Raw genomic sequence first — 24,568 nt, 5'->3', positions numbered from 1 at the left:
GCTCCATGTAGCTGTTGGACAGGAGAGTCTCTGTTACAGGAAAATAAACGTCAGAGGAAGCCCTGATCACAGAAACCCAAGTACAAACACGAAGACTGGCAGGAGACAGCAGTGCTCAGGTGAAACAGTCCCCCAGGGGACGGCAGTCGGCCTGTGGAGGACGCCAAGGGGACAGAAGACGTTCCCTGACCCCAATTCCTTTGTGTATGTGGTGAGAAGGTGGATCACGAACGAGGGTGTGCGGAGAGACAGCAACCTCCATCGCTTCCAGCAGCACCATCCCCTCACACCACCCCCGCCCTGAGGTGGGGGGCAACGTGCTCACAGGGCCTAGGGGGCCACCACAGAGCTCTTCCTGGTCCTCAGATCTCAGGGGCTGTAGTCACCCCGGCACTGGCACCCATTCGACCACACCAACCTTCCCCCCTTGGCCTGTCTGCCCCACGGGCAGAGGACACACGGGCGTGTGTGGGCTTCTCCCCGGAGCCTGAACGTCTGGAAGACTGGAAAGAGCAGGGCTTGCTTGATGTTACCGGGCCACAGCGCCTGGGAGTCTCACTGGGGACGGTGATAACGGGACAGCCTTCACGGTCAACCCTGGCTCTGCTTAAAACCCAGAAGAGTCTCACAGGCGGCCCGAAGAAAAGCAGGGTGGTGAGGAATCTTGAAGGGAACAAAACGCCCATTTTACAAGCGCCCATAAGAGCCTCAGTGGTCTTGCTTGTTTTAAACACTTTTTCAATTTATTCCCCCCTCTTTGAAGAGGAAAATATAGAAACAAACAAACACAAAAAGCAGCTGCATCCAGCCCCTAAGTGGGCGTCTTCTCCTAGATGTGCAGCTGGCTGCCAAGACCCCGGCCACCCACTCAATGGTTTTAGAGACAGACGATGACTTTAGACGCTGCCCCCCAACCTCCTCACCGGCGGGAACAAAGGGGAAGCCACCACCCCGTGCAAGGCTCTGGGCCGGGTCCTTGCTCCGCACGGCACCGGAGCAGGCCTCCTGATGCACAGAGGCTGTAAGATCGAGCCCGGGCCAAGGACAGCAGGATCCTTCTAGACGCGAGGCTGGGGCAGGTGGCCGGCCCCGGGAGAGTTCTGGCTCGGACCCCTTCCCGCACACCCGCTCTTACCTCCCGCAACTCCAGCCTCTGGGCCACGGCCTCCAGGCACTCCTGCCCCGTGCTCTCCACCGACAGTGTGCACTCGATGACATTGCTGTCCAGCAGGCGGATCCGCGTGACAAAGCAGTTCTTGCTCAGGACGTTGTAGCGCCGCGTCCGGCGGAGCTTCAGGCCGAAAGGCATGGCTATGCGGCCCTCGGACGCCGCCTTCCTCTCCTGGCGCCCACGGCCCTGCGACGGCCTCAGCAGCTTCGTGACTGGGTGAGGACACTCGCACACGTGCTCCTCCAGATGCCGGGAAAGGTGGCCATGCCCGGTGCGGCACTCCCGAGGGGCGCTGCAAAGGGAAAAGCAGCAAGGTCATGAGCCCCGAGGGAGCTTTGGACGCTGTGGCACATTCCCCGCACGTGAGCCCACGGCCCCCGACGGCTGAACATCCCCACTCGAGATCCTGCAAGCTCTGCGGCTTCTGAGGTCTTGGCAGGCTCTTTACTTATCTTACAAGGGGGCAGATCTGATCAAATCTACTGGACAGCTGAGGACACAGAGGGTCGGAGAGATGAAAGGAACTCATCCAAGGATGCACAGAGTGAACGGCAGAGCCAGAATTCAAACCCATGTCTGTGCAACTGAAGTTCACGCGCTTCTTTCGTGTATCATCCTATATCCACTCAAGAAAGCAGCAGGAGTGGAATCTGAGCCCTGCTTACCTTCTAAATAGATTATCTCATTTTGATCTCATTAACCCCACCAGATGGTGTAGATTTTAGGATCCCCTTCAAAAGAAGGGAGCTTTAATGATCTAAGTGACTCGTTGATCCTGAACATAGACTCTTCTCTCGTTCCTTGTTCCTCTTTGCAACACTGCCTCTTTCTTTTTCATTAACATTTGTCTTTAATTTTAATATTTATTTTATTTACTTTACTTTCTTACTTCTACACTTAGAATGGATGACAGAAAATGGAAGGAATGCACATTTTACAGAGTCGATAACATCGTACGTTTGAAAAAGTTTTAAATATATGAATCCTTTTGTGGATTTAAGATCATGATTCTCTGCGTTTTTCTTTACCAAAGAGTTGAACAGTTAGATGTGGGGGAGTCGCCCATCATTTTGTTCTTTTACAAAATGCTTGATGCAAAAGCCCTGTCACCAAATTATAGATAATTTAACTTACTAGTAATGGGATATATGGACATCCTGATGTCCCACGAAAGTCAAGTGATGATGTGATTGTCATGGAGAACACCAGAATAAAACAACAACAATAAAAGTGGCCTTACTGTTCCACCCTGAGCCAGCCAACACTCCCACTGGGAGCTCATTAAGTGTATCTTCCAAAGAAGCCAGAAATGTCCAGGCAGCCTCTCTGCTCAACTCTTTCTTCTCCGTTAAGTTCAAAAGACCATCACTTGCTCCTATGATTGTTCTGTTGACTCCCTAACTCAAGCAGATTCGGTCTGTCTTCACACCCTTCATCCACAGAATTACCTATGAGCTCCCAGACACTTAGATGGGCAAATGCAAATAACTACTAACAGAAATTCCTGAATTAATAAATAAAATGGCTTCACTATTTAGAAACCACTCCCTGTCAGTACCCCAGGCCTCACTGAGGTTGTCAGGGCACAACCCTACAACACAGCAAAACATACTTCCCAGACTCCCTCGGCCAGTCTTTGATGTGCCTGCCCTCCAGCACATTCCTTAGCATGACAGGTATATGTTTTATGATGGCTTAAAATACACATTCTAGAGACTGTGGCTTGGTGAAATCTATTAACATTTCTAAATCACTTTGTGTTGGCACAGTGTCCTGTTTACCTCTAAGGTAGGCCAACCTGATGATCTGATATCTGTAGAAAAGACTATGTAGGGATCCACCCAAAAAAGCAAAAAAGAGAGAGCCAGAATTCAAATACAGAGCCCTTAAGAGTTGACTACTCACACATTCTTTCACTTGTTGAAGCACAGGAGAGCAGACACTAAGATTTAACTCATATATAAACCAGGGAACCTCAAACAGAGAAAAATATTTGTTCTGTGGGCATAGGCCACATTTTTAATCCTGGGCCAGGCACTTTACATTTGGGTGTGTCTCACCTTAAACACCTATGAAAGAATGTGGCTGGCTAGGTACACGTTCATCCCAGCCACTATTAAAAACAATCTGTGCTGTATGTTTTACAGAATGCCATCCATAATGCACAGTTAGTGAAATAAAAAGTAAACATACACAAAATATAGAGATGATTGCAATTTTTATACTAAACAAAAAACCACAATGTAATGGGAAAGAATGTATGTTCACTAAAAGGATTAATAGGGCTACACAGAGGTGGTTTTATATAGAAGTCTATTTTATACATTTCTGAACTGTTTTAACATTTTATAGTTGCCTTATATTATTTTTGCAAATACAGATTAGCTTAAAATATATTAGCTACCAAAAATGGTATGTCAGAAGCAACAACTGACAGATCTGGCAATATATCTCCTAAAAAATGCCTTACGATTTTAAAGATTTTTAAAATATCCAGTTTGCAAGAAACTTGCCAGGTAAGGTATCAAGAAAAAAGTTATAAGAAAACTGGTCTGAAAAGTCAATGTTGTGAAACAAAAAAAAAAACTGAATGAGGCAGGCGAGCGAGCAGGGGGAGGCGGACAGCTCTAGAGTAGAAAAGATTTAGGACCTATAAAAACAAAATGCAATGTGTGAACTTTAATCAAATCCAGGTTTTAAAAAATAGCTATAAAAGACAAGCGGCAACAAGGGAAATTTGAAATAGACCCTAGAAGTTAGATGATATTAATGTATTGCTGATAATTTTCTTCTGTTTTTGATAGTGGAATTGTGCTTGTCTAACAGAATGCTTCAAGAGATGCCAGTGGATACATCTAACAGTAAAGATGTCATAATATCTGTAATTTATTCAAAAATGGCTTAAAAAAGCAATATATACCTAGACAAATTAAGAGTTGAAGAAATATGACAAAACATTAACAGCTGTTGAATCTAGATGGTGAGTGTAGAGATATTGACTTCACTGTTCTTTCAGCTTTTCTGTCTACCTAAAAATGTTCATAGTCAAAAGATTAAGAAAAAAAAAAAAAGGCAACCCTCAATGCCAGTACTAAACATAGTCCTTATCGCTCAGTTGAAACGTAGCTGCCTCTTTCAATAGATTTCTCTGATCCCTCCCATCAAAGTCTTCTTTCTTTGTCTGAACTCCCACATCATTTCTGCTTACTTTAACATACTCATCAAACTTGTGTTTAAAGTATTAGCACTTTTGACTCTAAACGCCTCTGGAGCTAGAGACATGTTTTTTCTCTCTTTCACACCCAGATCTTTCACCTAAATTAAAAGTTCATGGCCTTCACACCCAGAACCTGTGTGGCTGTAGAGCTGTCCTTCTGGAAGAAAGAGCTTTCAGATGCTCATTGAAGCCACCCCTCACCTCTAGGATGGGTTCCACCTAAATGATTTCAAGTAAACAATCTATGTGACACTCATCTGAAACGATAGGATTAGAAAAGATGACCTCTTAGTCCCTTTCAGTTTTAACATTTTAATAGCCCATGAATTATCCTCCATGTCTAGTTCTCAAGGAATCCATAGCACATGTATCACGAGTCCATCTTTTAACCATTTATAGGCACAGAGTTCGACGTTATACGTAACCCAGCACCCTCTGTATTTTAAGCCCAATTCTTCTGCTTTGTCCTTGACGACCAGAGGGAGCAGGGATGAAGATATGCCACAGACAGTAGACTTGCCTGTGAGATCTATTACAAGCAAGTCCTCTCCATTAATTAGTCTGGCTCCTGGCACTCTCATGACCTTCCTCGTGTGGTTCTCAGGGGCCCCATCATATTTACTTTAGCACATGAACAACATTATAAAACCTAGAACTAAGTGCCATATTCTCATAAAAAGGTCACATGTTTATGACTCTTTAGATTTTCTGGTGAAATTGGCTTTTCAAAAGAGGTTAATTAGGGGGTCGTCAATTCTGTTTACCATAAGATTTTTTTAATGGAAAAAATTTACATTTTTTCCTTTACAAATAAAGTCATTTTTTTCTTTACAAATAAAGTCTAGAGTTTTATTTATCTATAAGAACATACCCAGTAAATAATACCAGGCTGCAAATGTTGCTGAGACCCATTCATGGAACTTTAATGGAAGGGACTTTTTGTTGTTGTTGTTAGTATAAATAGTGAAACCAACAGTGCTGACCATAATTTTTTCTCAAGACAAACAGTAACATACTCTAACTTCAAAACATCATCTGTTGATCCTGTTTTTCAAAGATATATCAGAGTGAGAAAGATAGCATCGGATAAGAGTTAGACCCTAGCCCTTCAAGTGACTAGAATCACGGGGATAAGAAGCAAATGTGAAAAAAAAAAAAAAAAAAAAAAAAAAAAAACACAGGGAAAGTGCCACCAACTCTCTGACCTCTCAGGCTCTGGGGTCCATTCCTTGAAGCAACTGGGAAGTGTGTTTGGAAGGCTGCCTGGAGGAAGGACACCCACATGGAGAAGGTGTGAAGTACAGTGGAGCAGGGAGGTCCTCTCTAAGGACCAGAGTTTTACTCTGGAAACAAAGGGAACATGTGCAAACTTTCCTGCAAGAACTGGCCTGGGTGAATGCCAAGTGACGTAACCTGTCCCAGCCTCAGTTTACTCATCTGTGAAAATAACACCCTCCCCACCTGTTTGTGAGAAGCCAGTGAGAAAATGCTTCTGTGAAGAACTCAACAGGTAGAAACATGTGCCTTTCCCATGCCCCCCAGGACAGGAAGCCCCGTTTGCTCAAAGGATAGTAGAGCAGCTATAAAAAGAAGGACTTGGGTATCTTATCACCTACAGTCTTAAAAAAAAAAAAAAAAAAAAAAAGGCAAAGCAAACAACATGGAGTTGAACATGAAGGTATGACAAGTCCTGGGGAAACTGACCAAGTATAAAACTTGACCCACGTATCCTCGCAGCACTCTACTTTGTAATCCCCCAAATGCTGACACCTGGAGCAAAAAGGAGCCAACCATTAGAAGAAATGCTCCCATAAACAGTCCATCCTACATGGGTAGGAAGGCCATGGCCTTTTTCTTATCTTCGTCAACAACAGGTATATAGTGTGTTGTGTTAAACAACTGTTTTTTTCCCCCAATGGAAATTGATTGCAATTTATGGTCATTGGTCTAATAACCCATATGGTTGTGTCTCTATAGCTGATGGCATATCACAGTCTCCCTCACCCTAGAGAAACCCCTGGATGCGTTTTAGCTCCCTAAATAGAATTTCAAAGGGAAAGAAATGTGTCAGATTCAGATTTGTGGTCTTCCTTTGGACACAGCAGAAAGCTAAATAAATATTTGTCATTATGATGAATCAAAGAATGAATCCTGAAATAGTCGAGTTTTTGAGGCTAAGCTAGGGCAGGGGCCTTCAAGTGACCTCAAGTGCCACCTGAGGAATCTGGAGCCTGGGAGAGGTCTGACTTGTAGGGGCTTAAGAGAGGCTAAACAGTGGAGAAGAGGGATGAGAAGTTAATTCGGCTCGCTGGTGCTCTTTGGAAGAAAAAAAAAAATTGAACCCAGATTTCCAAAATAACATTCCTACCACCCAAGTTTGCCTTTTCCAGCCCTTGATGTGTCTTAGACTGGGGGTGGTCTCAAAGACCAGAGAGATGCCACATCCCATGGAGGTTCTTTGCAGAAACTACAATGGAATTACTGATGTGATAAAGAATTCCAGTGTGCCCGTGATTGCTGAAAGCAATTTGTAGGGATATTTGCTCTGTAAACACTACACTAAAGGCCTTCAATAGAATAGGCTACATACAGTAGGAAAGAACATACAGAAAAGCTTCAAAGTCACTTCTAAAACTTATTCCTGACCAATCAGCCTCCTAAAAAAGATATAATATGTAAGTTTTCATCTTTTTAACTATCAGCTGCAGATTTTCTAGCACCTTCGATTTTCTAGCACCTTCTATTTTCTTTTCTCCCCCCTAAACATAACAACAAAACACCTGCCATGTTAAAAACACAAAGCAAAGCAAGGTTTCTCATATAAAAAAAGTCACTTGGCTGATCTAAATTTTAGTATATGTGCTGCCGAAGCGAGCACTAGTTGGCTGATCTAAAAAATTTTAAATATGATGGGTAAGATGTGGAGAGACTTCTCATGATATCAACCAAATACAGCTTACTCCTCTTTCTTGAATTACCCGTACAGTCTTTAGGGGAAAGGGAAAAATTAAAATCCAAATTTTTAACACGGTCATCCTTTTATTTCCCATGCCATGTTATACAGACTTGCCTTGTTGTTGTTTTTTCCTAAGGGTAAGTTCTGAAATCACGAACAGAAGGTAACTGCTGTTCAGCTGCATTCTGTATTTACTAACAGTCTCTGGAACTTTTCCAGCATTCCACATTATTACAACTCCCAAGCACACCTCACAGAACTATGTAACCCTAGTCTGGGTGTGAGAAAGGAAAAAATGATGCAATTAGTCCATCCTGTGTATAAACCTGCATTAGGCACAGCTCAGTTTTGAAAAGTACTATGTCATTTTTCTAGGGAGAGTTTTAAAAAGGGGTAGGAGGATACGGGGCAAAAAGGACTATGGAAAATCCTTCTTTGGTTCCCACTTACAGAAGAGCAGAGAGGAACGTAGTTGTGTTCAGTGAAAATCACACTTTCTGTAAGTTTTAGTGCTACAGAGTGCCCAGGTTGCAGCCATATATTGAATTTTTTGAAGCTGAGTAAAATTTGGTACAAGGTTTAAAACACAAGCCAAAGAACTGTTGGTTGCTAAATAATTAGAACAACAAAAACAGAATGGTCACATTTTTCAATTCCTTCCTCTCCTTCCAGCTAACTCACTTTTAAACATCCAGTGTTGGGAGGGAGAGAAATTTGTCCAAATCTGGAGCTGTATTTGAAGTTAGAACAAAGATTTCTGCCCTAGCACCATTGGAATGGCACCTCACCTCCACAAAAGGTGGCTATGTGGGCAACTACATACATGTAGAATATTGCTGAAAACCAGGAAATGGAACCAAAATATCCTTTAAACCATCGAATATCACAAAGTCCTTAATTCCAACAACATACGCTTTGCTCGAGAAACAAAAAAAAGGCAAACCACCCTCACAGTTCATTTACTCCAACTTTATATACCTTTACATACTTTGCTTCTTAGCCCTTAGCAGATTTAAAATAGATAAAGAAAAGTCTGTGGGCAGGGAATTAAAATGGCAATGAGGGAGGTAAACTATAAAAATAAGCATTCCACAGCATGGAAGACTGTGTTGAAAGCACCCTGTAGTAAATAGGGACGGATGAGTAACATCCAGCATACTTTGGTTAAGATGGCAGTAAATAAGTATACTTGTAAACAGTCCCATGCATGGTGGTTAAAAATAACCCCAAAAAATAGCTCTTGGGGCACCTGGGTGGCTCAGCGGTTAAGCATCTGTCTTTGGCTCAGGGCATGATCCTGGGGTCCCGGGATTGAGTGCCGCATCAGGCTCCCTGCAGGGAGCCTGCATCTCCCTCTGCCTGTGTCTCTGCCTCTCTGGGAATAAATAAAATCTTTTAAAAAAAAATGGCACCTTTTTTTTTTAAGATTTTATTTATTTATTCATGAGAGACACAGAGAGAGAGGCAGACACAGGCAGAGGGAAGCAGGCTTCCTGCGGGGAGCCCGATGTGGGACTCAATCCCAGGACCCCGGGATCACGCTCTGAGCCAAAGGCAGACGCTCAACCACTGAGCCACCCAGGCGCCCCTAAATGGCACTTTATAAAGTAATCTGGTAAAACAGAAAACAGTGCCCACTTTGTGGGGGTTTGCTACAGGAAAAAGGGGTCAGAAGTCTCCTGCCATGCAAACCCCTCTTGCCCTTCCAAAACGAAACTTGCCTTTAACCAGATGAAACTGACAGTAATGGTTTTTCATTCCATTTTTAAAAGAGGGCAAGAAAAATTCTTTTTTGCAAGTTAAAGTTGACAAGCTGAATAAGATGCAAAGAACAATCAGTCAGGCAGAGGATAAGGGATTTTTTCCCCGTGCAACTTGCTTCATCAACTGTATCAGAACACCTGACGCTGGCTTACTTCTCTGAGGAGCTTTCTCTGTCTATTCACGCCAGGAATGCTTTGTCTACGAGACTCCACCCTTCTTTGAGAGACTGTAGAATCTGCAGCTCTCCAAATCCAGTTCTTTTTGCCGTCAGTGTCTACACCCATGGTGATGTGCGTCCTGGAATGTCACAGCTAATCACAGCGAGGAAGCAAAACAGGGGAGGGTCCTGCGAGTGTCAGAACACTAAGAAGACAGTAATTTTTAAAGCAGATACAATGATGGAGGCATTCTGCTAAGAATTATCTCCAACGGCCCTATGAGATGGCTATTCCTGACTCCCCCTTTTTGAGACTAGGGCACCAAGGCTGGAGAGGTTATGACCCTGCCCAAGATCACACAGCTACTAATGCCACTAGCTGACCCTGGGCTCTTACTCAATGAACCATGCTAAAAAGGCCCAGAAAGGAGATAGGAAACAACCTGGTGATATAAAAATCATGAAAATAGCCAACATTTTATAAGGAAGGCTTCCACATGCCATCTGCAGTCTATCTATGCTCACCCAGAGTGGACTCTATTCCAATATGGTGGAAATGGTCCTGAGTCCTAGGATGGTCTATCCAGAGGGCATGGCAGCAGGATCGGGGTCCTGGCTCCGTCACTGCATCCCATTCCTCCTCCTCCCCCCCTTCCAAACCCAGTGCCTCTTACCTAGACAACTTTGCTTCTACAGTTTCAGTCTGCACTGCAGAGAGGGATAATCCTAGCCCATCCCATACCACCCCTTCAAAAACCACTTTGAAAAACACAATCACAGGAGCAAACGAAGAGATTTTTCCAGCCTGTTCATATGACTCACTCATCAAAACAAAAGAAACTCGCTGAAGGTAAACATACCTCCAACTTGCTTCACCCTCCTCTGGGATGTGCACCCCGAAGGGACGGAGCTGATCGAGACAGGGGGCTCTTCACCAGAGGCTGTGGCAAGTGACCTCCCTTAGCAAAGTTTTCCACACCTCCCTCTCCCGTTTCCTTCCTGCCTGTGCCTGAGTTCCCTCAACTCCCCTCACATGTCCAGGGCTTTCGGATGGGAGGACTCACCCATGTCACTTCCTATCCAAACATATGCGGCGGCCACGCCTCTCTGCCAACTCTCTCTCCAAGTGGGTCGGTGTGCACCCAGCGCCCAGCTGCCCTGGCTACATCGCCACGTTCCTTGGTTGCTCCAGCCCCACCGCTGAACCTTGTCCAGATGTGGAGTGATTTCCCTGCACGGGCCACCCTCAGGCCATATAACCACAGCTCAGAGGCCGCCTCACTTTCTGCGATTGTACTATGGGGTGGTAACAGTGCCCACCCCGCAGAGCTGCTGGACTGCACCCGTTAGCAATACATCAAGTCCTGGCCCAGTGCCTGGCACACGGTGAGCGCTAGTCATCTGTCCACAGTCACTGTCCTTATTGTTCCTGTCATTGAATACCGCAGGAAACCCAAGGAAACGCAGACTGCCAAGTGTCACAAGAGTAAGAACTGCTTTCCAATAAGCCAATGGTTATCGAAGTTTTAAAGGTAAGGCTATTTATCACAAGGAGACAAACCGTGAATGCAAAACCAGCAACTGCAGGTCTCGCTGACTGGGAACCATGACAGGATGCTGCCCAGTGGGTTCCAGAATAGAGTGACCACTTCAGTGAGAAGGAATACAACCAAGAGGGTTCTAAAATGTTATAATGCAATCACTTCTCCAGAGCCAAGAAGTTGAATCAGAGGGGAGAAAAGAATGGAAACAGGTATGAACTAGTGTCAGCTGTAACAGAGTTGCATAACCCCAACTGATGTAACCCAACGTTAATTACAAATGGGAGAAAACAAAGCTTCTAAACAGAGATGGTCATGCTACAGGTTGGCATCTACATAATAGGTAGACGACATGCACACATGCACACACACGCACAGAAAGCCCATCCTAACCGTCCTTTCTGCTCTCTGTCCCCTATTAGACACACACACACACAACCTAAGTGAGTACTTGTAAAAACGTTAACATTGTACTAAGCAGCTCTCAGGGACATTGCAAAGAAAAGGCACCTGCTTCGAGCACAGTAACTTTACTGTTACAAAAACAAGTGGTTAGCACACTGACATTCCTATTACCACTAGTGACCTCAAAACTGAAAATGGGCTCAGCTGACTGCATCAGTGCTGAGGAAGCCTATGCCTCTGGAGACAAGATGCTATCTGCAGGGATGGCTCTCCCCCTGGGTGGGGGACAGGAGGGCAACTGTCTAGGGCTTCAGTTCTCAGGTTGGACTCTTAGCTCTTAAAGACTGAGAAACTTAAATATGTACAATTTCTAACAAATTCAGATCTGATAAATACCTTAAATACTATAGAGTAAACCTAATTCAAGAGGCTCCCTTGGGACGCCTGGATGGCTCAGCGGTTTAGCGCCTGCCTTTGGCCCAGGGTGATCCTGGAGACCCGGGATCGAGTCCCACATATCAGGCTTCCTGCATGGGCCTGCTTCTCCCTCTGCCTGTGTCTCTTCCTCTTTCTCTCTGTCTCTCATAAATAAAATCTTAATTTAAAAAAAAAAAAAAAAAGAAGAGGCTCCCTTTGCTCTACTGATTTATATGTATGTTTCAGAATGTTAAGGATTTCAACTCTCCCTGGAAATAAACCTTGTCTACTGAAATCTTTGTATATCAGCAAAAATTTCCTGGGAAAAGAAAGGCAAATTTCCTGGGAAAAGAAAGGCAAATCTATCCTTCAACTAGATTGTGCGAGGCCAGGAACCAACAACGCTTTCTACAGCTTTTAGAACCTCAAATCCCTCTGCACTATAATTAGCACATACTCTAACTCAGCAATGCCACTTTGAGGAAATAAAAGCAATGGATCTTAAGGATTATTTACAAGGATGGTGCAGTAAACGTCATTTGTAGTAGATGGTGGGAGACTAAATACAACCTGAATATCTATAATAGAGTTATGTACAAATGAACTCTGGCATAGCCACCTTATTTAGGGTGTTATGCAGTTATTAAAAATTAGTTAAATCTGAATCTATGAACTCAGAGCAACACCCATCGAAAATTCTATAACCACTGGCTTGTTGGAAAAGTTACAGGGTAATACATAAGGCAGAAACAGCAACGCTAGTCATCTTGTGTTTATGCTTACACAAGGCTGGAATAAGGGATGGGACATGTCCATCCTCAGAGGGATAAAAGGGGAAACAGAACATCTACTTTGTCTTTATAATCTTTGGAGTATTAATGTGTTAAACAAACAAAAAACCCAATATTTTAAATATTGCCTCTTCTGGGGTACATGGATGGCTCAGTCAATTAAATGTCTGCCTTTGGCTCAAGTCCTGATCTCAGGGTCCTGGGATTGAGCCCTCATTGGGCTCCCTGCTCAGTTGGGGAGTCAGCTGCTTCTTCTCCCTCTGTTCCTCCCTCTGCTCATGCTCTTTTGCTCTCTCAAGTAAAGAAAATCTTTAAAAATAAATAAATAAATGCTGTCTCTCCGAAATACTAGATATAAAAAAAAAAATGGGGAGAAGTCTTCCTTCAGGGGTATTATTCTATCAGCCACCATTTACCATGTCAGCTATAATATCATCTGAGTGATTACCATGTATCAGAATTGAGCTAAGCTAGTCTTTCATATGCACTGACTGTATCATCTGACCCTCACAATCCCAGCTTACAGATAAGGAAACTGAGACTACATAACCTGGCCAAAATTCCAAAGCTAGCAGGTGGCAGAGACTGGCTCCAAAGCTCAGTCTTTACTATTGAAAGACTATTTATTGGGATCCCTGGGTGGCGCAGCGGTTTGGCGCCTGCCTTTGGCCCAGGGCGCGATCCTGGAGACCCAGGATTGAGTCCCACATCGGGCTCCCGGTGCATGGAGCCTGCTTGTCCCTCTGCCTGTGTCTCTGCCTCTCTCTCTCTGTGTGACTATCATAAAAAAAAAAAAAAAAAAGACTATTTACTATTGATTACATGTGCAGTAAGATGCACATTGACCATATATGCCCCTTTCACACATAACAATACTTGGAACACAATCTCATTAACCACATAGCTTTTAGCACCATATAAATCATACCTTGACTACTTAGGAGCAAAAGCAAAACTGAAAAAAATCACTTGGGCTCAAGCATTCCTTTTCACAATTGGAATTAAAACCACTTAAATCCTGGGATTTCGATGAGTTTTCATTCTATTGGGTCTAGACAGGCCTTTCCTTTTCTACTTTAACTAAAAATTGTAATATCTTTAATCCTTCCTGATGATCAATTCACTATAAAAAATTGAATATTATAGAAAACTGTGAGAGAAAAACAAAAATTGCCCCAATGTCACCACTCAAAGAGGATCAATTTCTAAGTTTTGCATACTTTATTCCATTCTTGTAAAAAAGTATATCTTAAATTTGTTGACATAGTTGGGATCGTACTTCATCATCTGATACCTTTCATTCTTTCTGATTACTATCTATTTTCCTATATTACTGTTTTTGAAAAACTTACTGAACGTAAGTTCAGTAAGTAAAACTGACTTTTCAAAAGCAAGTTTAAACTGTTGCATAATATTCTACAGTGCAGATCAACATTTATTTGTTGAAATGTTACATCGGTTTTGATGTTTTGCTATTGCTCAAAACAATTTGCCTATACCTCTGATTCTTTCTCTAGGGTAGATTGTTTTAAGATTTTAATTTGGGATCCCTGGGTGGCGCAGCGGTTTGGCGCCTGCCTTTGGCCCAGGGCGCGATCCTGGAGACCCGGGATCGAATCCCACATCAGGCTCCGGGTGCATGGAGCCTGCTTCTCCCTCTGCCTGTGTCTCTGCCTCTCTCTCTCTCTGTGACTATCATAAATAAATTAAAAAAATATATAAGATTTTAATTTATTTATTTGTTTGTTAGAGAGAGAGAGAAAGAGAGGAGAGAGAGAGAGAATGATCAGGGAGAGGGGCAGACAGAGAACCAGATTCCCGGCAGAGCAGGGAAGTTTGAAGCAGGGCTAGATCCCAATCCTGGAGGAGATCATGACTTGAGCAGAAGGTAGCCTCTTAACCAGGTGAGCCACCCAGGTGCCCATTTAGGGCAGATTCTTAAGGAAGAGAGTTAAATCAAAAGCTGTATGTTTTTAGAAGTTTCTTATTGCATATTCCTCAACTGATTCCCAAAGGACTGTCAAATGCAGATAAATTGCTATGATTTCCATTTCTTTACCTGCAAGATGATTGAAATAATAGTGTTTTCTCAAGTACTTCAATGGGAAGCTGCATAATGTGGGACAAGAGGAGTTCAAACTTGGAGACAAAAGTACCTAAGATCAGGTTACAGCTTTCTTTTTTCTTTTTGGGTTACCTTAAGCATGGCTCCTCACCAAGGTTTTAGGAAAGGAAAATATCAACCCAAAGAGGATATATCAAAGTCCTAATGTGAGAGTAGGTCTGGGCAACAGACTGTCTCTCCAAAGCCAGCCTGCAATAAATAGGGGATCCCTTCTCTCATTAGCTACAGAGCTAGGTCACAGTACCACAACTTCAGAAGCAGCAGCTCTGATGACAGCTTTTGAGAAACACAATGTAGTGTCCTCCATCAAGTGGTAACTATGGAAATCACTTGGCCTGTACATCAAATGACTGTACTTCCTTATATGTATATATCATTTCCTCAAAAACTATTATTCACTCAGCACAGACTACTGATTGTGGGAAATCCCAAAGAACAAATAAAGACACCCTCTCTGCCTACCAAGTAGTAGGAAATGCTAGGTAAGGATAAAAACAGAACAGCACATAGGCTGGGCAGCTGGGAAGAGATGAGCCTAGACATAGGCAAGGATGAGCAAGAAACAAGGAGTGGGTGAAAATGCACACCAACCACCCAGAGACTGCCCTCTGGTTCAGGATAATCTATAAAAGGCAGAAGAGCAGATGGCAAAGGCAAATGGCTCAAGAAATAAAAAGAAGAGCATCCAGTGTGGACAGATTTTTACTGAAGATTATGTTGAAGCTCATTTTATTCTATATAAGTACAGTATTTGAAGCCAAAGCAATGGGGAGCCCGAGCAAATTCAGCACAAGGCAAGAATAAAAATTAAAATATTCTATTCAAAAAAAAATTTAAAAAAATTCTATTCATCTTACTAGTACGTGTGGTTTTTGTTTTGTTTTGTTTTTTTAACTGTTCCATTGAAGCCAACACTGGAGCCATAGTAATGGTCCTCAAGAGCACGGAGCATGTAAGTCAGACTGGTAAACGAGGATTCTGATCTAGCAATTAGAACAGGCAAGTAGTGAAGACTGAAGATTTCATTCTACTACCTGTGCTTGGACCTTCTCAAAGGAGATTGAAGTAATTTGGAAAAATAAAAAGTAATGGTAGGGACTCACTTCTCTACCAAGTTAGAACTTTTAGAAACACATCAAAGAGGGGCACTTAGGTGGGTCAGTCAGTTGAGCATCCAACTCTTGGTTTTGGCCCAGGTCATGATCTCAGGGTGATGAGATCAACCCCCATGTTGGGCCCAATGCTCAGCACAGAATCTGTTTGAGATTCTCGGTCTCTGCCTCTCCCCCTGCTCATACACGCTCTAATAAATAAATAAAATCTATTAAAAAAAAAAGAAAGAAACACAGCAAAGCAAAATTATTCAAGACAGCTCATTCTAGTAACAATCCTTCAACCATAGTGAAATTTCTTCTTTGTAAAATATACTGAAATCTCCACTAATAATTTTATCTATTTCCTCCTTGAAGTCTTTCACCCTGAAAAGGGCAACTGGGAACCAACATTTCCATATCATGTTTTCATATATTTAACACTCTTATTACAACACTTACCACCTCAGATTCTCCAACATAAATATTCCTACCTTGCTTGCCTTCTCTTTTGAGGTACGAGTTCATTGCCCTATAATCATCTCTGTGGTTCCTCATTTACTCTTAAGCCTTCTCGTTTTCTCTTCGTTGCAGAACTAAAATGAGGCAAGTTATCTTTACAACCTAATTCATGGAGATGGCCTTACTATGCAACAGAAAACAAAGAACACATATGTTGGATTTGCCCATGAAATTGTCACTTAAACAAAAAGATCTCTCATTGAAGAAGACGCCAAAAGAAAATCTAACCATGCTCTCATTTGTGTCAGATAATGAAGAATGTGACAAAGAAAAAAGAAAGTACCAAGTGGGTCTGGAATATCTAGGCTTAACCCCTTGCTCTGTCTGGTTAGTTGCATCCAGTCGATAATTAGAAAGTTAGAGCTGGAAGTTGGGAGATAACCAGGTTTAAGTGACAAAACAAAAATGTTTCCCCAATTGAAAAATCACTTCAAATCGTGAAGGGGAACACGGCACAAATGCTACAAGCTTCATGTTTGATGAAACAAGGGAGATTTCAGAAACCCCACACTAAAGAAGTACAAATACAGAAAGGGAAAGCCTGGGAGAGTAAGCTAGACAGGCTGTCTGGAAGCCTAACTTTGAGAGGCACAAGGTACCAGTTGTCGGTTTTTGTTTTGTGAGGTGGGTACATCGTTTTGTTTTTGTGAAGTGTGTAGGTTGTCAGTAGGGAAGGATTTTAAAGTAGGGGGATTGTTTAATGTCTTTATAAGGACATGTTACTCCTCCCAGTCCAGATGGCACAGGAAGTCAGAGGGCTCCAGGAGGAAAGAAAGCAGGGGGTGGGGTGAAACACTCTGACAAGACCGGCTCACATGGAAAGTTGTGTAAGAGGAGTTCCTTAAAGCAGTTGGAGGTGTGTGGGAAGGCTTAGTCAGATGTTGAAAGAAAACCAAGCAAATGCAAAGGTGAAGGATTTACAACAAACTCAAGAAAAAACCAAAATATGTTCAAGAAAGAAAACCCCCCCCAAAAAAAAAGAAAAAAAAAGAAAACCCAATCTAAACACCACACTTGGCTAAGCTGTAAACATTGACTTGCCTATTTATGCTGAACAGAAAGGACTAAACTGAATCTAACCAGAGTATCAGTGCGACGATTCTGGAATAATGGTGGCAAGGAAGATGATGTATAAAATGAGCTGAAGTCCTTCCCTGCTGCTGCTACTGCCACCACCATCCTCCTGGCTAACATTACAGAGGACTCACCATCTTTTATATTTGTCCTACTGAGCATTTGTAAGCGGGCCTTGTGTCTCTCCCAGGGAGTCTTACCACAAAACAAAAGACATCATGAAGCCTCCCAGATTGAGGAAAGAGGGAGATTTCTCTAGCAAGGAAAGCCCCCTTTGAATGCCCTGCTGTCAGCCTTTGGAATTCCTTCAGCAAGAGAAGGGAAGCATCCCGCCCAACGTCAGGAAGTCTATGGTAACTGCCAGAAGTAAGTCCTCATTAGAAAAGAATAGATGAATAAGGAAGAGCCAGTGGACACTGAGCTGGGGTGAGTGGACCTGAAGAGAAATCTAAAATACCTGACCTAGACCTCCCCACCCCCACCACCAAAATCATACAGACGGCCCATCTCAATGCAAGCAAAGACAGCTTTGTACTGAGCCTAAACCTGTGAAGAGCTAGGGCTGAAGACATTCTTTCTTTCTTTCTTTTTTTTTTTTTTTTTTATGTACGTGATGATGCCCTGAGCGCAGACATCCATAGATGCTGGCACTATTAAGAATGGTATTACTGAGAGTGTGTCAACGTTATGGTCACTATGTGTTCGTGACCAAAGCCATGCCCTAATTTTACCAGAAATTATAGTTAGCATTTCTGGAGTATTTCCTCCATACTAAACTCTGTACATATATTATTTCTAGTATTCACACCATCAACCCTATGGAAGGCATTATACCCATTTTACAGATGAGTCAACTCTGTAGCTTACAGAGTTTACCTCACCTAAGACAACATACCAGCTAGTGATGGAATTCATAGTCTCAGTTAGGTTATATAGTCTCCCATCTTCCCTAACATCTTAAAGGAGGATTTGTTATGACTTCCCTACAGAGTCTGGAGGGTTACAGGGAAGTCAATCCCTGCCAATGGAAATCTAACTTAGAGCTTGTGACCTACTGATAGTGTTGTGTAGTAGTTTACTATGTTTGAAAAAAAATACTCGAGTGCCCAGGGTTAGGACAATGGGCATGAAGTTGCTAGATGACCCCTGGGTCAGAAGAAAAAGCAAGAACTGAGATTAGACGGAGTGGAAAGGGAGGTGTCCCAGTCTTCACCCAACATGTGCCTGGTGTTTATTCTAAATGCCAGGTCTGGCATTTACCCTATTACTCCCCTTCTGTGTCAAAAACAAAAACAACGTCCCATAGATCCTCATTCCTCCCCAAAGTGAACGAAGGCCAATGTTGATACTGTAGTGCTATAAAATAATAAAATAAATAAATAAATAAAATAAAATAAAATAAAATAAAATAAAATAAAATAAAATAAAATAAACTGGAATGTAGGAAAGGTCTCAGATATTTACATGACAAACTGGCATAACCCAAGCTTTAACTATGGCACTTCTCAGGAAATCTGGAAAAGCTGACCCACTGTCAGGCAGAGGCACCAAGCGTTTACCTATTCGTATTAATTTGTACACTCTGGTCAAATTCTCCAAAGCATCTTTTCATTCTACCAACAGAATAATAAATACCAGATAAACATGTGAGGTGATGAATGTGTGGATTAACTAGACTGGCGGGGGGGTGACTCTTTTCACAATAGATATGTATTTCATATCATGACATTCACTTTACATATCTTACAATTTTATTTTATTTTTTTAAAAAGATTTTATCTATTTATTCATGAGAGACACAGAGAGAAAGAGAGAGAGGGGCAGAGATACAGGCAGAGGGAGAAGCAGGCTCCATGCAGGGAGGCAGATATGGGACTCGATCCCGGGACTCCAGGATCACTCCCTCGGCCAAAGGCAGGCGCTAAACAGCTGAGCCACCCAGAGATCCCCTATCTTACAATTTTGTATGCACCTCTACTCCAAAAAAGCTGAAAATTTTTTAAAAATTAATAGAATAAATACCAGAAAAAAAATAACACCCTGATATGCTTTTCTCCTTTCATTGGTAAGTGCAGATGCGACCACAAACCATGCGGCACATGCTCCTCACAAGCCAGTTCCAGTATGAAAACGAATTCAGGGCAAGTCACCCATTTGTGGACAGTTCACGTAGGACTAGAGAAAGGAAAGGAAGGAGGGGAGGCAGGGAACAACTTACTGACGGCCTCAGAAACTAGCCAGGCTGGAATTAGGAGAGTGAATCCGAGATTATTCAATCCATTGTAAGAGCAACAAGGGAAAAGAGCTTAACCAACCTATGCTTTGCAAATAATGTGTGAAAGAGTCTGAAAGCGGGAAGCCTGGGTGGCTCGGTGGCGGTTGAGCGCCTGCCTTCGGCCCAGGGTGTGATCCTGGAGTCCTGGAATCAAGTCCCGCATCGGGCTCCCTGCATGGAGCCTGCTTCTCCCTCGGCCTGTGTCTCTGCCTCTCTCATGAATAAATAAATAAAATATTTTTAAAAAAGAGAGAGAGAGGGAGTCTGAAATCATCTTGTGGCAAGGTAACAAGCTCACAGCGACTTCAAGAGAAGGCAGCCGGCTGGAGGGAGGCCGTCTCTAACAGTCTGGGAAAGAGGAGGCAGATGCTGGCAGTAGGGTCTCTAGGCCGCAGAGCTGGATGCATCTGAGGGAGGGGCAAAGCGTGACGGGAAGGCTTCCCTGCCCTCCCACGGCACAGCTCCCACAGCCCCGTCAGGGTAACCGGGCCGCACGGACACGGCACGGACCTGGGACCTAACGTCCATGCCCTAACATGCCGCCGTACCCACCCAGCGCAAAGGCCTGGCCCTTTCCATCTGATGCTAACCAAGGACACAGGCGGAGGAACCAATAGCTCTAGGTACACCAGCCGGTGCACACACCAGCCTTCTAAGCAGAAGAGCCTTTCCACCCAAACTTGAATTTTGTGCTGACCCCAAGCAATCCTACTTATGGGCCAAGAAAAGTAAGCTAAAGTCGAATTGGTTTACCCTTGTTAGATTAAGATTGTATTTCAGGACAATGGCCTAATGCACTTTTTTAAAGGAAATTCATTGCGGCGGATATTTATCCGTGCCAGGCACCAGGCTAGGCAGTAGGGATAAAACTATTTAAGAGAAACCCAGCTGTGCTGTCCTCACACCATAAGATACCTTAAGTGTCTCTAAAACAACTGTGTGCACAGGCGCAGCAAGGCACTGAAGTCTAAGCAGGGCGGTCTTATTGCTGAGCATATATAAAAAAAAAAAAATCACCGAGTAACACACTGGCACAAGTCTTCTTTCTGAACGATGTCTGCCTTCCTTAAACTATCAAACACCAGAACATTGAGGAAAACCACCACCTTGCACTCATTCAACTCATTTCTTCTGAGCAATTACCAAGTGTCAGACACTGCAGATACAATATGGTTCTTGTCTTCAGAGGTTCACGAACTAATGAGGATGAATTCTTAAGAATTAGAGGGCAAATGGCATACTCCGGAAAGAGGTTTGACAGCTGTGTTTAAAAAGTTTTTTATTTTTTGCAAAACTGACACAAAGTAGTATTATTGCCTCTTTCGCCTTACAAATGTCCATATAACAAGCATGAAATGTCAGAATGGGCTCTTGACCTCTCTGCTGTGTTGAAATGCATTTCATTGAAATGAGCTTGCTGCCACTTCTCAAAACATGAAATTCACTCTACCCTTCCACTGCGGCACTCAAAGACATCAGAATTTTCCCTATTTTATGCTGTGGCTAAAGCAGCTCCTAGAGATTAAGTAAAATAGTATGAGGAAGATCCTATTAGATCTGTTCCTGGTCTACCTAAATAATGAGGAGGAAGAGGATGCTGACAATGACAATGCTGATTAATAACTGCATCGTTTTTTTTTTAAAGATTTTATTTATTTATTCACGAGAGACACAGAGAAATGGGCAGAGGGAGAAGCAGGGAGCCGGATGCGGGACTCGATCCCAGGACCCCCAGATCACGACCTGAGCCCAAGGCAGACGTTCAACCACTGAGTCACCCAGGTGCCCCAATAACTGTATCTTCAATGCACTGAGCATTTAGTATGCATCAAGCAGTGTGATTTTTAACAGCCCTACGAGACAGGCATTTATTTATCCCCATTGTACAGATAAGGAAACAGGACTGAAGAGATCTGGCTCAAGAACACAAAGCCAGGACATGGCAAAGCCAAGCCCAACCACTTACCCATCGTACCATGGCCTCCCTCAGCCACCCTTGCCTCACTGCACCAAATACCTGCAGCGGTGGCATTTCTACCCTCCATGCCTTTCAGTACTATTCCCTCTGGGAGGCCCTACTTTCCAGTCTGCGTCCAGTTGTCTCCTGCTTGTCTTTCAGAACTCACTTGGAGTCACCTTTCCAGGAAACCTCTCTTGGTGCCCCCTCTTAAAGTTTGATGCCTCCTGTCTGGATGGGCTCCACCCTGGGCATGGACCCCCTCCCTCACAGCGCTCTCCCACTGCGTCACTCAGACATGAGCTGCTCAAGGCCACGGGCCATTTCACGTCCAGCTCTGCAGCTCCACAGCCCAGTGAGAGAACATTTACACATAACGGGCATCAAAAGAACTGTGTTGGTTTGTGGAACAAATGAAGGCGGAAAGTGAATTGAGACTAAGGGGCTCATTCCAGGATGGTCTCTAAAACTAGAAATACCTGAGTTCAAGTCTTGACTCCATTTCTCACCAATCTGACCAATTTACTTACCTTTCTAAGCCTCAGTGTCTCATCTATAAAACGAAGGCTGTCAAGGAGCACCTAGCACAAGAGGCTGTTCTCAGGGTTTTGATTTAGCAACTTAGCTCAGTAAGTGGCACACAGTATGTGCTCAATAAATGTCAGCTATTAGTAGTAAAGTACAGTAAAAACCCAGCCCTCTAATAACAAAGAACTTTATCCCCAATGGTGTGCTTTACTCTCCCCTCCAACCTCAAGGCTGTGAACAGATATAAAGTCACTCTTCTCATGATGTGGCTGGGAGGTAGAAAGTTCATTTCCACAACCAATCCACATCCCTTCCATACCTAAACATTTAAAGATCATTTAGGTTGGGGCACCTGGGTAGCTCAGTTGGTTGGGCGGTCAGCTCTTGGTTTCAACTCAGATCATGGTCTCAGTGTCCTGGGACTGGGCCCTGCGTCCAGTTCCCAGCTCAGGGCAAAGACTACTTGTTCTTCTGTCCCTCCCCCTGCTCATCCTTTTCTCTCACAAATAATAAAATCTTTTTAAAAATAAGTCATTTAGGTTTTTCCATAAAAATGGAAAACCTTGGGGCAGCCCGGGTGGCTTAGTGGTTTAGTGCCGCCTTCAGCCTGGGGCCTGATTCTGGAGACCCGGGATCGAGTCCCACCCCACGTCGGGCTTCCTGCATGAAGCCTGCTTTGCCCTCTGCCTGTGTCTCTGCCTCTCTCTTTCTCTGTGTCTCTCATGAATAAATAAATAAAATCTTTTTTTTTAAAGGAAAACCTTGAATTTAACCTTGAATTTAACCTTCCCTTCTAAACATTTCCGTGGTAACTGATAACCTAGCTCAGAATACAGTTGCTTGTATAACATTTGCCTTTGACAAAGCACTATTAGTAATAGTATCACGTGCATCACGACGCCATGATTTAAAACCCTAGTCATTTTATGCCATATTCATCAAAATATCCCTGGTCATAAATTAGACAACAGAAGTGTTTCCCATTTTGTATATATACACGACAGCACCATGAAAAATGTCAGAATTCATAGTTCTATTTATGCTACTTTGAAAAATACAATTTACTTCATATGGTTTTATTCCATATTCAGTGGCTTAGGCATGATTTGTTTTTAAAATTACATTTTCTTAAAAAAATTACATTTTCTTTAACAGGTTTTTAAAATCTAAAGATCTCATTGTAATAATTATGTAGAACTAAGAATGGTCCAGAAAAACTCTAAAATCAAGCCTCACCTGACATGCTTTCATGGTGTTGCAATGTCATATTATTTCATAGATAAAACTACAACGTAAGAGCCCTGCAGAGGCCGCAGAGTGCCAATGCTGCTGGAATATCCCAATTTTTATTCAACAGTCTTGATAAAAGCACAGCTGTGCCCCCCTCCAGGCTTATAATGAAAACTTTGGAATTTATAAAGTTGTTTTTTTTTTAATTTTTAAAAATATTTTATTTATTTATTCATGAAAGACACACAGAGAGAGGCAGAGACACAGGCAGAGGGAGAAGCATGCTCCATGCAGGAATCCTGACATGGGACTCGATCTGGGATTCCCTAGGATCACGCCCTGGGCCGAAGGCAGACGCCAAACCGCTGAGCCACCCAGGGATTCCCATAAAGTTGGTTTTGGAAAGGGGCTATAGATGGAAGTGGGGGGCACAAGGATTTCCCCCAGAGTTAAGCTCATCTGTGTAACAGACCACAGCAAACATCCACCTTTTCCCTTTCATGTTTCATTTTTCTTTTATGTCTCGCCCTCTAAAAAAGAATCATTTACTACACTAGCACCTAGTCTAAAAACTCAGAACATTAAACCAGAACTTGACCTTTTCTACATAATTTTAATCTATTCAGAGGCACAGTGGAATCAATGAAGATGATACAAGCTCATATGCTGGCCCACACCAGACACACTTTATATTCATATAGGGTCACCTATACAGGACCAAAAGCTCCTCAAATCGGAAATAGGGGCAGAATGATTACACCAGGAGGATCTTTTACAGAACGTAGTCCTGTTGGCATCTATTGGAGGAAACAACAATTTCTCAACTTGAGTGGTACTTAATTTCCATAGAGACAATGAGGTAAATTGTTGGGACAGCCCACTGGTGTCTGCTCCCCCCATCCCTAGTGTCTCTCCTTCCTTCCCTTACACATGATGTCAGTGGTCCTGTCAGCCCTCCTAATGGCCTAGCACCCCCCAACATCACGGAGGTTAGAGATTCCTGCTATACAGACATATGCTTTAATGCTTTCTGGCCAAAACAGGAGCGAGCCCTGGATACACTTCTCTTTACCCACTGAGTTAAATGACTTAAAGTGCATGCTCTGTTGTGTGTCATTCTTAGATAACCATAACAAGCTAGAGCTTCTTTTTTTTTTTTCTTCTGAAAGTGGAAAGAAAAGATGCTAAGAAACTGCCCATACAGCAGAAGTTCTTCTATGAGCGAAGCAGAGAGAACCAAAGCTAACAAACTACTCAGGAGTCAAAGGAAGTGTGGCCCCCCATGACATTTCCAATGCCAAGAGTCACCCCTGTGTTACTGAATGGAAGAGCGGGAATGAGGGAGGG

At 43.1% G+C, this 24,568-nt stretch overlaps 1 protein-coding gene across 3 annotated transcripts in view; it reads right to left on the bottom strand.

Moving 5' to 3' along the window:
* Positions 1 to 24,568, bottom strand: part of PTPN14 (protein tyrosine phosphatase non-receptor type 14) — a 180,134-nt gene that overhangs the window by 108,841 nt on the left and 46,725 nt on the right. For 2 of the 3 annotated variants that reach the window (XM_077902127.1, XM_077902125.1), the window contains exon 2: positions 1,136 to 1,463. In XM_077902127.1, the coding sequence (XP_077758253.1) occupies positions 1,136 to 1,309 (174 nt within the window). In that variant the 5' untranslated portion in view covers positions 1,310 to 1,463. Of the gene's footprint in view, positions 1 to 1,135; positions 1,464 to 10,125; positions 10,264 to 24,568 lie in introns of those variants that run through there. The other variant, XM_077902126.1, reaches the window with a different exon arrangement.

The sequence above is a fragment of the Canis aureus genome, chromosome 6 (assembly GCF_053574225.1).
Source record: "Canis aureus isolate CA01 chromosome 6, VMU_Caureus_v.1.0, whole genome shotgun sequence".
In the NCBI taxonomy this organism is placed as follows: domain Eukaryota; kingdom Metazoa; phylum Chordata; class Mammalia; order Carnivora; family Canidae; genus Canis; species Canis aureus.
This window is presented reverse-complemented; position numbering and strand designations above follow the sequence as displayed.